General features: G+C 45.8%; 1 protein-coding gene across 1 annotated transcript; it reads right to left on the bottom strand.

Annotated features, from left to right (window-relative positions):
- Positions 1–485: 485 nt before the first annotated feature.
- LOC144094098 (tubulin beta-4 chain-like) lies at positions 486–14,177 on the bottom strand. Its single transcript, XM_077628004.1, has 7 exons — positions 14,065–14,177; positions 13,207–13,315; positions 11,655–11,765; positions 3,152–3,396; positions 2,803–3,002; positions 865–1,301; positions 486–715 (listed from the first exon to the last, which is right to left on the bottom strand). The coding sequence occupies exons 1-7, from the start codon at positions 14,119–14,121 to the stop codon at positions 543–545; spliced, it is 1,332 nt and encodes a 443-aa protein (XP_077484130.1). The 5' UTR covers positions 14,122–14,177; the 3' UTR covers positions 486–542.
- Positions 14,178–15,151: the final 974 nt, after the last annotated feature.

Genomic DNA, 15,151 nt, shown 5'->3' with positions numbered 1-15,151 from the left:
GAAAGTGATTCGATCGTCCTAGTATTGACGAAGATCCCGTCACTGAAATTGTTGTTATAAATCGTAAAAATATGAGACAAAAGATGGCTAGATAATATGCCAAATAACCTCAGTCAAGTAACACTGAGAATAAGCAAAATGTATTCTCCGTAGCGATGTTCTAAAAACCGGCTCTTGTCATATCAGTTTCGACAGCACAGAGAATTTGCCACATCATCAGACAGGAAGTATCCGAGACCAATAATAGCTCATCAAAACTAGTTTTCCTTGATCACCTTGCGTTCGCTCTAAAAGCGGTTCGATGAGAAGATTTTAACAGATTTTAGAGTTTCGTCAAAATGCCGAAAACGGCGGTCACACTGCTATTTACAGATGTGCGCACATTGCAATACAGTAAGGTTTAGCTGCTTTTCGTGACCATCCTTGTGACGCAGTCCGGGCCTACGACATACTAAAGTGCACAAGCACCTGGCTCAAAAAAAGGATCCACGACAAACAAACACTTTATTGTAAACCGAAAGAAAAAAAGCACTGCACACAAACTAGGCCTCTGCCTGGGTCTCCTCGAATTCCCCCTCGTCCTCATCTGAGGCCTCCTGGTACTGTTGGTATTCTGACACCAGTTCGTTTAAGTTGGACTCTGCCTCGGTGAACTCAAACTCGTCCATGCCCTCTCCGGTGTACCAGTGCAGAAAGGCCTTGCGGCGGAACATAGCTGCAAAAAAATAATATATCAAGCAGGTGGGGTCACACTCCTAGAACTGTCCCCGAAAATGCGCTGTTCCAGAAAATCGACAGCAATGGGTACCTACAATGAAAGCATGTGCTTTTAAGAAGCACTTTCAAATCAAACACGATGGTCACCTGTAAACTGCTCGGAGATCCGCCTGAAAAGCTCTTGAATGGCTGTGCTGTTCCCAATGAAAGTAGCAGACATCTTCAGACCTCGAGGCGGTATGTCACAGACAGCTGTCTTTACGTTGTCCGGGATCCATTCAACGAAGTGACTCGACTGCTTGTTCTGGATGTTGAGCATCTGGTCATCGACTTCCCGCATGCTCATTCGGCCTCTGAAGACTGCAGCAACTGTCAGGTAACGACCGTGGCGGGGGTCGCAAGCAGCCATCATGTTTTTGGCATCGAACATTTGTTGCGTCAGCTCCGGCACAGTCAGAGCCCGGTACTGCTGGCAGCCGCGGGACGTGAGTGGAGCAAAGCCAGTCATGAAGAAGTGGAGGCGAGGGAAGGGCACCATGTTAACGGCCAGCTTGCGAAGATCAGCATTCAGCTGCCCAGGAAATCTGTGAGGAATGGGACGGTGCTTGATTAGAAGCCCGCTTAATTCACAAGGGGAGAGAGAATTTACAGAGGTATGTTGGGCGCTCTTGTTTGGGAGCAGTGAGAACAAGATTGTGGTAAGATTATGGAGCAGCTACAATGGTCAGTGGAGGCATCTTGTAGAATGTCGCGATTGTTGCCGCTGTTCATTCAAAGCTTTTGAATATCGGGTCATCAAATTTGAAATTCAGTTCTCTTCACGCCAGTGCAGACAACGAAGCCCAATGAAAGAACGAACTCATGGAAATTTCAGAAGTGACATAGTTTACACTTTGCCAGTCTGTTCTAGAGAACATTGAAACTGCATGCCTGTTATTTGCCTCAGCCAAATTACAACGGCGGCGAAACAAACCAGCTCCAGTAAGATAACAAGATTTCTTCTGTTGCTGTTTCGATTCATTGGCAAAGTCACAAAAAATAAAAATGGATTCTTCACATGGTCACTGCTTCGTATCCAAATCCGAATGTTATACAAATTACTACATTAGGAGAACATCGATGGGTATTAACTTCACCGGTCTGCCGGTTGTCGTGGCACTTTAAAATTATGTGATCGTTCTCCAGGCCCTAAAACACCATCCCCCAACAATGGCAACAAGTATTCCATACTGACTGCTCAGCAGGCTTATGTGGTACTCTGCTCCCTACTTCCTCAGAAAGTGCCACTATTTATCGAAGAAAAACTTCCATACCAAAACGTGGGAATTTGTATTCCCTTTTCCCGCAGAGAAAACGGGGGTAACTGATTTCACTGTACGTGAGGCTTTATATGGAGGTCCTGTACGCTAGGATTAAGGAGCTGAACGAGATAAATGTGCGCTTTATAAAGGAGAAACATTTCAAAAAGCATTCTCCACTGACACACACCTAAATTATTTCCAAGAGATTTGAGATGTTTGCTTTTTGAACAGAGTAGTTTTTCATCATTTACAGCGCGAGGCCTTAATTTACCTTTTCGCCTCATGAGTTTCTGAGGTACAGTGGTTAAACACGGACATTTTATTCCCAATGTGTGCAATCGCATGCCGTAGATTAGGAGCCGCTCCATTATTCACGACGGCAGCCGCCTTCTCGTTATGGCTGCCGTTGCCAAATTCACTTTCCTTGAAGTGCTTTTCAAAGCTTCCTTGAGCAGCTGCTTGGCTGGCTATAGCAGGTGCGGTGTTTGTTAGTTTTTGTGCGGACGGTGAGGGTGCTTTTATTTGCTTTCTTGCTCGTCATTGTATTTTCTGAAAATATTGCCACCATATGCAGTTTATACATGGAGATTAGCTGTAGTGTATTACTCTAAACATTTTGTAAAAGACCTTGGCGACCGCAATCTTTGCAGTGGTTGTTCCATAATGAACCGATCACTACCGTCGGAACTAACAATTCGGCGGATGGTGTCGACCTCTTTGGGCTCTTTATGAACATGCATGAGGCGCTCAAGTGACCCCTTGAATGAAGCTGCGAAATACTTACCTCAGGCATGTGGTCACACCCGACATCGTTGCAGAAACCAAGTGGTTAAGGTCTCCGTAGGTGGGAGTCGTGAGCTTAAGCGTCCGGAAGCAGATGTCGTAGAGTGCTTCGTTGTCGATGCAGTAGGTCTCGTCGGTGTTCTCCACAAGCTGATGCACTGACAAAGTAGCATTGTAGGGCTCGACGACAGTGTCCGAAACCTAGAGGTAGCCGCAGGAAGAGAATGAGAACTTTGTGCATAACGACTAATCAAAATTCAAGGAAGACGCCTTATTAAGCAAGGCCAAAATGTCATGATTGATTTGCTTCAAAGATGCTGAAATTGGGTCATGCAGATAATGTCACACACCTTTGGCGAGGGCACTACACTGTAGGTGTTCATGATGCGATCGGGGTACTCTTCACGGATCTTCGAGATGAGCAGTGTGCCCATGCCAGATCCAGTACCACCGCCCAGGGAGTGGGTCAGCTGGAATCCCTGCAGACAGTCACAGGATTCCGCTTCCTTGCGCACAACGTCGAGCACCGAGTCCACCAGTTCAGCACCCTCGGTGTAGTGGCCCTTGGCCCAATTGTTGCCAGCGCCACTCTGACCTGAAGGGGCGGGTTGTGAAAGGCGTATACTTGCACAAACTGTATCCAGAAGAAAATCAGTACTGGAATATGCAATAAAGGAAAGCCACTCAGAGACAGAGATCTCCACCGAGGCACTCCTTGTAAAAATAGAAGGTGATGGCTGCGTTGTGAGTAGACGCACGACCTGGACAACATTATCATTCGTCATCATTTGCAAAACGCGGCACCTACAAAGCCATAACCTTCATCGCCTTCTCGGAGTGGCGGAGATCTCGGAAGGTTATTTTGAAATAAGAGATGCTTTTCGGGATTTGATAAAAGAAATTAATGTTGTCGCACGAAGGGGTAGCATATCTGTAGGGGACCACGAGATTCCGATTCGCATCTGTCTAGGGTCAGATTTGAAATTTTTGCTTGTTGTTCATTGTCTGCAGTCTGCTGCATCACACTATCCTTGTCCATTTTGTCGAGCAAACCCACAGACAAGGTGCTCAGTTCTGACAAGTAACAGGAGCTTTAATGAGCCTCCTTTGATCCGCACTCTTGAGAACATGAAAGCTGATTGCTGCGCAGAGGCGAACGGGATGGAAAACGTGCCATTGTTTAACTTCGACTCTGATTTAATAATTCCTGATGTATTGCACATGAAGTTAAGAATAGTTAACCGCCTTGTAGATGGATTGCTTTCAGAAGCAGAAGACAGAGATTACCGTGAAAAAGTCCGCAACCCACGTTGTATGACCATGCACGTTCAGGACATCGTTGACGCCATAAATAACTGTGGGATTAAATTTCACGTCTGGGAAACGAATGAAGGAAACAAGAGAAAAACATTCACGTCGGTATCGGGGGGCGATTGTGAGCGCCTGCTAAAGGCTTTGCCTGAAAAACTGGCCGGGAAATTGCACCCTCAGACAGAGGAAAAAACTTTGCTCCTTTGGAAGCTTATGCGGAAAATTTTTTACCACCTGGAAAATGATGTTGAAGGTCGCAGCATAGAAAGAGAAACCTCAGAATTCTTTCACACGTTCTTAGAATTAGGAGCCCAAGGTTGCAAAGCCTATGGTGGCGATAGAGTTACGCCGTACATTCATATTCTCGCGCACCACGCTTCCGCAAAGCAAGAAAGGTTCAAGTGCCTTGGTTGAATTTAAAGGCGCAGGGTTAGAGGAAATAAACGACGTGCTAAAGCATCTACACCATGGGAAGTCTAACATGTGGAATGCAGCCGCTGACGCTCTCAAGCTGGCGAAAAGGCTTGAAGTGAGTGAGAATATCAGACTAAGCCGTGCATATAAAAAGCGGGAACAATAGTATTGGTTTGAGGGACTTATTCAAGAGACACGGGCGAAGAGGCTACGCTGTGCAGATGAAAAAGTGAGCGAAAGAAACTGCATGTCTACAAAATGTGGACGACATGGATGCAGGAGAATTGCGCACGGAGCTTCGGAGTCAAATCAATAGAAAAACTTCGCAACCTTGTAAGGAAAGAAAGAGAAAAGCAATGATTGTAGCCATAGGAGGAGATAACAGTTATGTGGTGAGATGTGCCTTTTAATTTTGCTTGTTTCCTCCTATATTTATAGTGCTGTGTTGTACCTCTAGTTTAGAAAGTGAATCACTGCTTGAAGATGAAGAGTACTGTTCCTGATGCCTTATGTAACCTGCTTCTAAAGGAGTGTTCGGTGTGTACTAAAAATAGTGTATTTGTATTATGTGACTGTTTAACTGCCTTATATGCCCTGAGCAATTTTTGGTGCAATATAAATGTGATATGTGTGTTTTGTAAGTATGGCAGTTGTCACTTATAAAATGATATTTTGGCTTGTCTTTTGCGTAAGAAAATTCTTTTCTGTAAACAAACCATGGATAACCGATTTATAACGCAATCAGTACAGCTATAAAAATACTTGGGGGGGGGTGCTTTGAAAATGAACATGCACACACGCCTTTGAGTTCTGCGGGGCAGCAGGAAAAAAATTTGCAGCGAATTTAAGAAAACTGATTGGTCGTATCGGGCGTAGATCATATGATACTGGCATCAAGTGCACAATGCGCACAAACAGGCTCGAGAAAAGTGACGACTGCAATACTACGCACATTCAATGCCATCATTTATGTTCATTTGTATGTCCTTCTTTGCTGACTCATTTTGTTTGGCAACCGATTAAAAGTTTGCCTTGTTCTTTATTCTTTTCGCAAAGTATTGCTTCTTTTGTATGCCATGTTGCTGTGAAGTGTGTTTAGTTATATTCATATTCGTTACGTTTGGAGTGCATCGTTCTGGTTGTACATGTAACATGAACACAAGGTAATGACGCTATGTTATTCTGACTGTACACATTGTTTCCAAATGTTGTATAAAAAGTGTATAATAAAATATTTTATGTCGGAACTATAGCCCTTGTCCTTGCCTTTTTGCGGGGAAGTTATAACCCCTTCCGCACCAGCTATCAGATAGTGTGATAAGTGCAAGTTTATTGACAGCGACGCCATGAAAATAACCTTTTACATTTGCTCGATTTACTCCCCAAAGGTGCATAGGAGAAAAGAAATATAACCTCCAGTGCTTCGAATATTACTGTAAACGTAACAGATCACTTCCCATGAGTGTTATCGTTGCGAAGGCTTCCCCTTCATTCATGGTAATTTGCTGACATTGTGCTTTCCGCTACGTGCTATAATGACATCCCCGCCTGCTATAATGACATCCCCGCCTATTTGATAGTCTCATTAACTTTGTAACATAGAATGCAATTCGTGACTTATTTTATTGGTATCCATTCCTTTTTACCGTCTGGTTATTTTTGTTGCGCTCTACCTCTCTATTACAATTGTATTTGGTTTGATTTACCAAACGCTGCTGCTTCCAAAGTAAGCGAAAGTATTGTTCAGTGCAGTATAATTAGTTTTTCACCTGACCACAGAAATCAAAGCTGCTGCAGGCAGAGTAACCTGGGAACTGGGAAAAGCTACAATGAAATTATACAAATTAGTTCCTTACAGGCTATGAGGGACAGCGCACTGGAGCGCTTCGAACTAATTCGACCCCCCGGGGGTAAACAGCCGGAGCGTTGTTGCATTTCGCGTACGCTGAAAGGTGGGCATAGCGGCTGGGTCCTGAGCCGGCCTTACATCACCCGGCACCCTGTGCAAGACTTTGCCGCCCCCCCCCACCCGTTCCCTCTCTCTTCGAATGTATTTGTGGGGGTGGTTCTCTTGATTTTCATTGGCCGTCCTACCGGGGGGCACTTCTAGTTTTCATTCTTTTAACAGTCTCAATGTAGTATTGGTACTGGCGTGGGCAGGACACTTAGTTGTTTTTTATTTTTCTTCCCCCTCTAATTTATACCCCTTGACATCCTTTGATCTTGCGATTGGCGGTCAATTTTTTAGACGTTTTCATAGCATTTTGAAGAAGATGAATCTTAAAAGCATGCTGCTTGCGATAACGCAACTCATCTATTATACTGGTGAAAAAGAAAAATTTATTGCTTAAAATGATTACAGCCCAGCCTCAAAGGACAGATGCAAACGTTCTTGAAAGGAGGCTGTCAAGACAGTCGCTTCAGACGATTGATATGACATCGCGACTAACCCTTTTAATCCGTGTTTAACCCTCTTGCACATGGCGGCAACTTGCGATGTCACTCTGGGAGGTGCGGGAGAATTAAATGCGATATCATGACAATCGGCCGACGAAGCAGCGTAGCAGCGACTGGCAGCGTAGCGGCTGGCAGCGTTGCAAATTGCGACAGCCACAATATTTACCATTTATATATACCGTTATGAAATGCTTCCTTGATGACGTCCATGTAAAAGCGCTTTCTCGTAGCCCAGAAGTGGACACAATTAAATTCACCAATTTGTTTGCAAAAATGGAAAAAAGTTGGCGGTATCTTGCGGTATCTTTAAAAGCGAAGTTTCGTACCTCAAAAGCGAAGCCTCACTTTTTCAATTGTGTTACACAGGATGGATCCCGACAATACATCATGCATGCATATTACAGAAGTCAGAATGAAAGAACAGCAAAAAAGTCGCCAATAGCTGCAGCAATAAAAGTATGAATAGTGATCATGCGTGAAATTTTTCATTCATACATTCATACTAATATATTTTCTACAGAAACGAGCACATTTATTAAAATTAGTTGACCAAAACAAAAGGTTCTGAACCCAGGTTAGAACTCTAAGTGCAAACTCGAGTCACCATATTCGGACAACGCTAGAGTCACTAATTTGAAAGCATTACAGGTGAACGTGACAGTAACAACCTGAACTTCTATATAGACGCTATTTGCTTCTAGACTCCATATTCTGTGTTCTGGCCGACAACAGCTGAACAGCTTCAGAATGTTTCTGAGTAAAGCTATATCAAATTTTCTTAAATAAGTATTGAAAGAATAAACGTAAACATTTATATCCGCGAATACTTTTTGATGTCGGCCGTTTGAATGCCGCTACGCTCTTTAAAAGTAACAAGAATAGCTACAATTCAGGCGAGCTAGCTCTCATACCCTAATATATTATGATCACATGCCCCAAAATAATTTTTTAAATAATAGCAAAGGGCTGAAAATTTGCAAAGTTGCTCCATGACAAGCATATATGAACCGCCGCGAATATTTTATGTAGCTGCGTTAAAGCATGGTCATCGTAACAACCTTCTTTATTTAAAGCTCCGGTCGAGACACTGGGTTCGAGCTCTGACATGTGTTCTTGTCTGCAAGGCAAAAGTCACCCGATAAAAAGATAAGCGTCGAAATGTACGCAACTTCAGCAGTATTTCTGTAGCGTAGCTCGGTGCCGGGCGCCATCTTTCATATTTTAGGCAATATCACGTTTCAATTATAAGGCCTCAGGAAGCTTCTTGATCAAAGCTATGCCAGATCGTTGCACACCATTTTAAACACCATATATTTGGGTACCTAAAACCGGGAAGCATTTTCGATATCTATTCGTGTTACGGTGCTATACAGTTTCAAAGTCTGTAAAAATGGCAAAACTTTGGCCCCCTTCGTAGGCAGCATCGTATAATATTCAAACGCGCTGGGAAGCTCGTGTATTAATAGCACAGGACAGAAACTTCGGCACATTCCTCAGCTAAGTGTATATTACACAAATCCCCGAAGCATTTCTGTAGGTGATTTTGTTCACGTTTTACGATTTTTTTTTTGTACCTCTTCCCATTCAGTTACGCTCCCTGTCGCCGCCACTGCCGGTAGATGGCACAAGTAGTAGATGTCACAGAAAGCTGGGCATGAAAGAAAGCCATGCTCTGGGCGGAAAAAACAATACTTATGCTGCATGGTGGAGGTAGCGAGAAGAGAGATAAACAACGCTCAACAGAGTTGGAGTTAACAGCTTGCGGAAGTTCCCGATAATGCGACGGGTGAAAGAAGTTCAAAATATATGTTCACGTCTGCAAACGATTCAACAAGTCATGGCTCGCATTGTACTCGGCTACAGAACACAATCTACGGGACACAAGCGAGTCCCTACGTAAAGCGGGTGACAAATGACATGAACACAGGGGAGGGAGAACCGCCAGCTGTGCTCATATCCTGTGTTATATCTGTCTGGAATATTTTGTTTTATGCCGGATTGTCCCCGCAGACGGCCGCCTCCCTTCCTTGTGTAATGCGCTACCTATGCGTTTTGCTGAGTGATGTGGTGTTGTGTCAAAGGCGGATGGAATTGTTTGTAGCGAGAGCTACGCTAGGCTATAGCCAGCGGCCCATTTCGGGTAAGCGTGTCTAGTCACTACTGCGCATGAGCCACTAGTTGCACCGAGCCATAGGTATTCCGCCGCTACGTAGCGCCACACCTTTCCTTAAATTCGATTCTCAAGTTTTCTTTTTTCTTGTTTCCATCCCGTATTTATCCATTCGATCTAGTGTCCACCGAGACATATGAGACAGTTGCTGCTCCATTTCCGTTCCTCAAAACAAAAAAAAATGAGCCGCCGGCGCTCATTTGGTGCATTGGTGTTGTTGACAACGTAGAAGCCGCTCATTTTTACGAAAGGAAAGGCGCACAACTGGCTCCCTGGGTCATTGGACACCTCACTTTCGCTTTCATGTAACGTGGCGTTGGCATGCAACTGCAAAAAATTAATGTGGAGTAGCTCAGTTAATCTAGGGTATACAAAGCGAAAGGTGTCGGCGTTCACAGTGTTCTTGGCGTTGACAATGTTCTAGACGATGATGGAGTTGTATAAAGGAAGGGCGCATAACTGACTGCCTGGATATGCGGACGCCTCATTCGTGATTTGATGCACGTGGCAGTGGTGGGAGAGAGATGTGGCCTGAATGCAATAGCGCTGACAGCGTTGTGGCTGACATGCGGCACTGCAGCAATAGCTAGGCCGCTGCGTTCGTTTACTGATCAAGATCTCGCGATCAACCATTAACTGCGTGCCACCTCCCAGGGTGGCAGGGAGGGCGCGCTGCCTATCCAGTGTGGGGAACGCAATCAAAGCAGTCTTTTGCAGTTGGATACCAGCGCCACGTGCATGGAAGCGAGATTTAGGTCTCCGCTGACACACGGAGCCGGTTGTGCGCCGCGGTGGCTCAGCGGTTAGGGCGCTCGGCTACTGATCCGGAGTTCCCGGGTTCGAACCCGACCGCGGCGGCTGCATTTTTATGGTGGAGAAACGCTAAGGCGCCCGCGTCTTGTGCCATGTCAGTGCACGTGAAAGATCCCCAAGCGGTCGAAATTATTCCGGAGCCCTCCACTACGGCACCTCTTTCTTCTTTCACTCCCTCGTTTATCCCTTCCCTTACGACTCGGTTCAGGTGTCCAACGATATACGGGACAGATACTGCGCAATTTCCTTTCCCCAAAAACCAATTATTACGTTTATTATTACGTCTTTCCTTTCGTGAAAATGAACGGCCTTTTCAAAGTTGTCAACGCCAATGAACTATGAACACCGTCGGCTGACTAGTTTTGTTTGGTTTTTGAGGAAAGGAAATGACACAGTAACCGTCTCACATATCTCGGTGGACACCCGAGCCGCGCCGTAATGGAAGCGATAAAGAAGGGAGGGAAAGAAAAAAGAGAAAGCTGACAATTGAAAGTTGGATTTTGAGGAAAGGCGTGGCGCTGCGCAGCGGCGGACACCTGTGGCTCGATGCTACTATTGGCTCATGCTCAGTAGTGACTAGGGAGCGAGAAAGAGAGAATTATGCGCGGTGAGCCGCGCGTTTTGACGTTATGTGCATCCTCGGAGCACCGCCACGGCGATATCGCAAGTTTGCGGCCAGAAAAGCCTTCACTTTAAAACCCCATTTGATTGCCTTCCGCACTTTTGATATGCAGCACGTTCACCCTGCCTCTGTGGCTCGTTGCAGTTGATGATCGCGAGAGGTTGATCACCCAATGAACGCTGCGGCCTATTACTGCAGTGCCGCGTGTCTACAACGAAGTTATCAGTGCTAATGTATGCAGAGACCCGCCGCGATGACTCAGTGGTTAGGGCGCTCAGCTACTGCTCCGGAGTTCCCGGGTTCGAACACGACCGTGGCGGCTGCGTTTTTACTGAGGCAAAACGCTAAGGCGCCCGTAGGCTGTGCGATTTCAGTGCACGTTAAAGATCCCCAGGTGGTCGAAATTATTCCGGAGCCCTCCACTACGGCACCTCTTTCTTCCTTTCTTAACTCCCACCCTTATCCCTTCCCTTCCAGCGCGGTTCAGGTGTCCAACGATATATTAGACAGATACTGCGCCATTTCCTTTCCCCAAAAACCAATTAATATTAATGTATGCAGCCCACATGTCTTCACCATCGTCACGTACCTCGAAGGGCGAGTGAAACGTCCACTGACCCGGGGAGCCAGTTTACGCACTACCTTAAGCGTCTAGAATGGTGTCCACGTTAATGAACACATTGAACGCCGACAGCTTTTGCCTTGTATATCATCGATTCCAATTCATTTTATTTTCGAAATGGCCCATGTGTTTCTTCTCTCGTAATATGCTCTTTTCACGGCGCACTACATTCTTGATGAACCACCAAGCTTGCGTCTCAATCTTGGCGGCCTAGGTTTCGCAAGGAACTGATGAGAATGTCCATAGATCAAACTCGAAGTACTTGATTGCGTGGCTGTATTAAACTGACTGTTACTCGGACTGGATTACACTGAGCGAGGATTCGCTGTGCGTACAGGGATGTGGGTACAAATTAAGCCAGTTGTACGCTTTAAAGATTAGTCTATACTGTGCGCTCTTGTGGATGTGTTTATGTAGTAGGTTTTAAGCCGAGAAGCCCCTTACCGAACACAAAGTTATCCGGCCGGAAGAGTGGTCCAAACGGTCCCGAGCGGACGGCGTCCATGGTTCCCGGCTCCAAGTCAACCAGGATGGCCCGAGGCACGTATTTACCTCCTCAAACAAAAAACAAATATCACTTAGCGGCAACAAAGATACCGTGCAGTTATTTCAAGTACCTGCGTCACAACAAAGCCAGTTAAAGAAATGAAAATGGAGCGCGCCAACTGTAGGTGTCATAGCAAATAAAAGCGGCACTACTAGGTTCTTGCGCCACCTCCCGGTCTTTAAACAGCAGATCCAGTTATATTTAATAATAAAATATTTAAATATCTTACAGCAGAAAAACAGAAGGTGAAATGTTGATAGATAAATTGAGATGGATCAAAATGATGTCACTACATTAACGTCCTGTTGCGACTCCTGTTTCGAATCTGTTTCGTATTACTAAACTTACGGTGTCCTATATGGGATTAACATTCCGAATACTGTACATGGGTTGTCATCAACGCAGTAGTGCCGGCCTCTGGATAAATTTGTACCACCTCGGGTTACTTTACGCGCAATAAGATCGCAGAACACACGGCTCTTTATGATCTCGCCTCCATAGAAATGCGTCCGCCAAATCATGGATGTCATGAGCGAGCCCCTTCCAAATGAAGCACAGCGGCGGTATTAGCCAACATAGAATTAAAAACTCCTTACAAACTCACTGTAGCAAAAGGAAACGTAGTAGAGGGGAGACGGACTATGTCCTCGTCAAACCTGACGAGGGAATTCAGAACCCGGGTTCGAACCCGACCGCGGCGGCTGCGTTTTTATGGAGGAAAAACGCTAAGGCGCCCGTGTGCTTTGCGATGTCAGAGCACGTTAAAGATCCCCAGGTGGTCGAAATTATTCTGGAGCACTCCACTACGGCACCTCTCTCTTCCTTTCTTCTTTCACTCCCACCTTTATGCCTTCCCTTGCGGCGCGGTTCAAGTGTCCGCCGATATATGAGACCGACACTGCGCCATTTCCTTCCCCCAATACCAATTATTATTATTATTATTATTATTATTATTATTATTATTAAAAACTCATTCGCGTTGTGAACATTCATTGCCTATGAAAAAAATGCTTTGGTCAAGAACCTTCAAGCTAATCCCTGCGGTACTTGTGGCAATGCAACCTGAAAAGCTGCTATGGCCTAACATAACATGCCGCAAGGAGAAGAGGTCACTAGACGTTGCACTTTGACCTAACTAGATTTGCGCGATCGGTTGTAGAATTTAAAGCTTGAAGAGCAAAGGCCTGCCGTTGAAGAAGCTCCATTGACAGGCCAGATATCAGCTTAACAGCACAAACAGCGCTATTAAGGCAGGACCGAGAATAAGAGACAACCATACACACAGCGTTCGGTTTTGTGTTTCGCTTGCTGCTTCTGTTGAAGTCATGTGCCAAACGGCCCGGCAAATTTCCGTAATGATTAGCAGTGCGAAACAGCCGCAAAGCAAGATCAACTCGACGGGGAAGCTTCAAAGTGAAATTATCAACCGAAATACAGCCAGACGCGTACCGGAGGCCTCATTGTAGTAGACATTGATGCGCTCCAACTGGAGGTCCGAATCGCCATGGTACGCCCCGCTTGGATCGATGCCATGCTCATCGGAAATCACCTCCCAAAACTGCAGACGGGAAAAGAATTCAGTAATGAGAGTGGCGTCACATCGCGCGGTGGCGGCAGTCAAAGCATAGTTAGAGGATGTAATTCACAGCGAAAGCAACATAACTGCTACAGTTACACTTGTCAACTGGATTTTGTAGTCAACTCGTCAACTGCCATCGATTCTCACCTGCCATGTGTCTTGCTGATGGCGGAAACCCGGCAGGGCCTAAGATCACTTGAGGCCTTTGAATTGCATCAAACGCGAAAACTAGGTCGTGCGAAAAAAAATTCCGGCGAAGAATTTTCGCCGATCGCTTTGCGGCAGTCATTTGCCATAAAACTGTTCCATGTCACCTCTCCGCCAAGACCGATTGTCTCGAATTTTTTTACAACCGGGAATAAAGTCTGAGCTATATGCCATAAAACAACAACAATATCTCAACGCTCTCAAAGCGCGAGCAGTAATTAAAAGGTCAGAGCGAAAGGAGTTGTCAAGAACAAGAGATTTGATGAGCATTAGCTAGGGCTCAACATTGTCCAACGCAAAGAGGCCACAACTTAGAACGAAAGCGGTACGTCTGGTAAAAGCCGCGACTGCTTCACAGGCAATTGCTTTCGCCCGTATCCTGAAACGAGATTCTAGTACGTGGCGTTTAGGACGCAACGTAATCACCAACGTAAAACGCGCCGCGACCGGCACTGGGAGCGAATGGCAACCGCGATCCCCTGAGCCGTGAAATAACCCACGAGGTGGTAGAGGTGGCTTACCTTCGCCCCAATCTGGTTGCCACACTGGCCTGTCTGGATGTGGACTATCTCGCGCATGTTCGATGCCACTCCGAGACTCAGCTGTCAAGATGCCGACTGCCTGCCCGGGTCAAGGGTCCACGCATTTGTAGCCTTGCGCCGCATCAACGCTCACTTCTTCCTCAACTCTGTTCCTATGTGTACGCGTGTCGACTCAATAGCGCATAAAGTAGTGCCGCAGCCTGTTCCTGCCATAGTAAATGCGTTTCAGAGCTTATATATAAGACCTTCAGTTCACGTACAGCATGCCGTGTAAACGATATGCGCCGTACAACGCGAACTATTTTTCGTATCGCAAAGCTTCCGGCACAACGGGGTTCTCTCAACTGGCTGCAGGGGCAAACTCGGCCTCTTCTACTTTCTTTTCTCTGTGCTTGGAATTGGTTTCGCTCGAAAGAAATAACGTGCATTCTGCAGCATAATTTTTTCACTTTTCTAACCTTTCGATTTGTGCGCGTGCGGTCGGTTCTAAAGTTTGAATGTTACCGACCAATTGGAAAACTTTATTTCATCATCATTAGCAGCAGCAGCAGCCTGACTGTAGCCACAAGAGGTTAGAGACCTGAGTCCAGGGCCTCATTATCTGTTCCAATCGGGCTTGCCTGGTCGATCAGTCTGCGCTGGTCATCCTGGTTTGTGCTCTCGAAACAGTGGCTTCCCATTGGGAGGAAGGGGTTGGGTGTGGGTATGGGAGGTTGGGTTGGGGGTTTGGGTGGGTCATTATCATCATCGCTGTCTTCAGCCCGACTACGCTCACTGCAGGTCAAAGGCTTCTCCCATGGCTCTCCAGTTATTCCTGTCCTTTGCCAGCTGCACCCACCTTATGCCTGCAAACCTCTTAATCTCATCCACCCACCTAACCTTCTGCCAAACGTTGCCAGGTTCAGATTGGGTGGCTATGTGCCAATATATTCCTGGTGAACAGCAAGCTATTAACACAGACAATTTGCGCAGAAATTGTTCATCCGGGCAGTGATTTTACTAGGTATAATGATCAATACTTTTGATGGATCATGGAATTCTTTAGTAAATGTGGATTCACAATACG

The sequence above is a fragment of the Amblyomma americanum genome, chromosome 1 (genome assembly GCF_052857255.1).
Source record: "Amblyomma americanum isolate KBUSLIRL-KWMA chromosome 1, ASM5285725v1, whole genome shotgun sequence".
NCBI lineage: Eukaryota > Metazoa > Arthropoda > Arachnida > Ixodida > Ixodidae > Amblyomma > Amblyomma americanum.
This window is presented reverse-complemented; position numbering and strand designations above follow the sequence as displayed.

Bases quoted from the DNA above. Each gene is read 5' to 3' on its own strand.
- LOC144094098 (XM_077628004.1), bottom strand. From the start codon at position 14,121: ATGCGCGAGATAGTCCACATCCAGACAGGCCAGTGTGGCAACCAGATT. The intron at 13,316-14,064 runs GTAAGCCACCTC...TCCCGTCTGCAG, and splicing joins GCAACCAGATTGGGGCGAAG to TTTTGGGAGGTGATTTCCGA. The intron at 716-864 runs GTGACCATCGTG...ATTTTTTTGCAG, and splicing joins GATCTCCGAGCAGTTTACAG to CTATGTTCCGCCGCAAGGCC.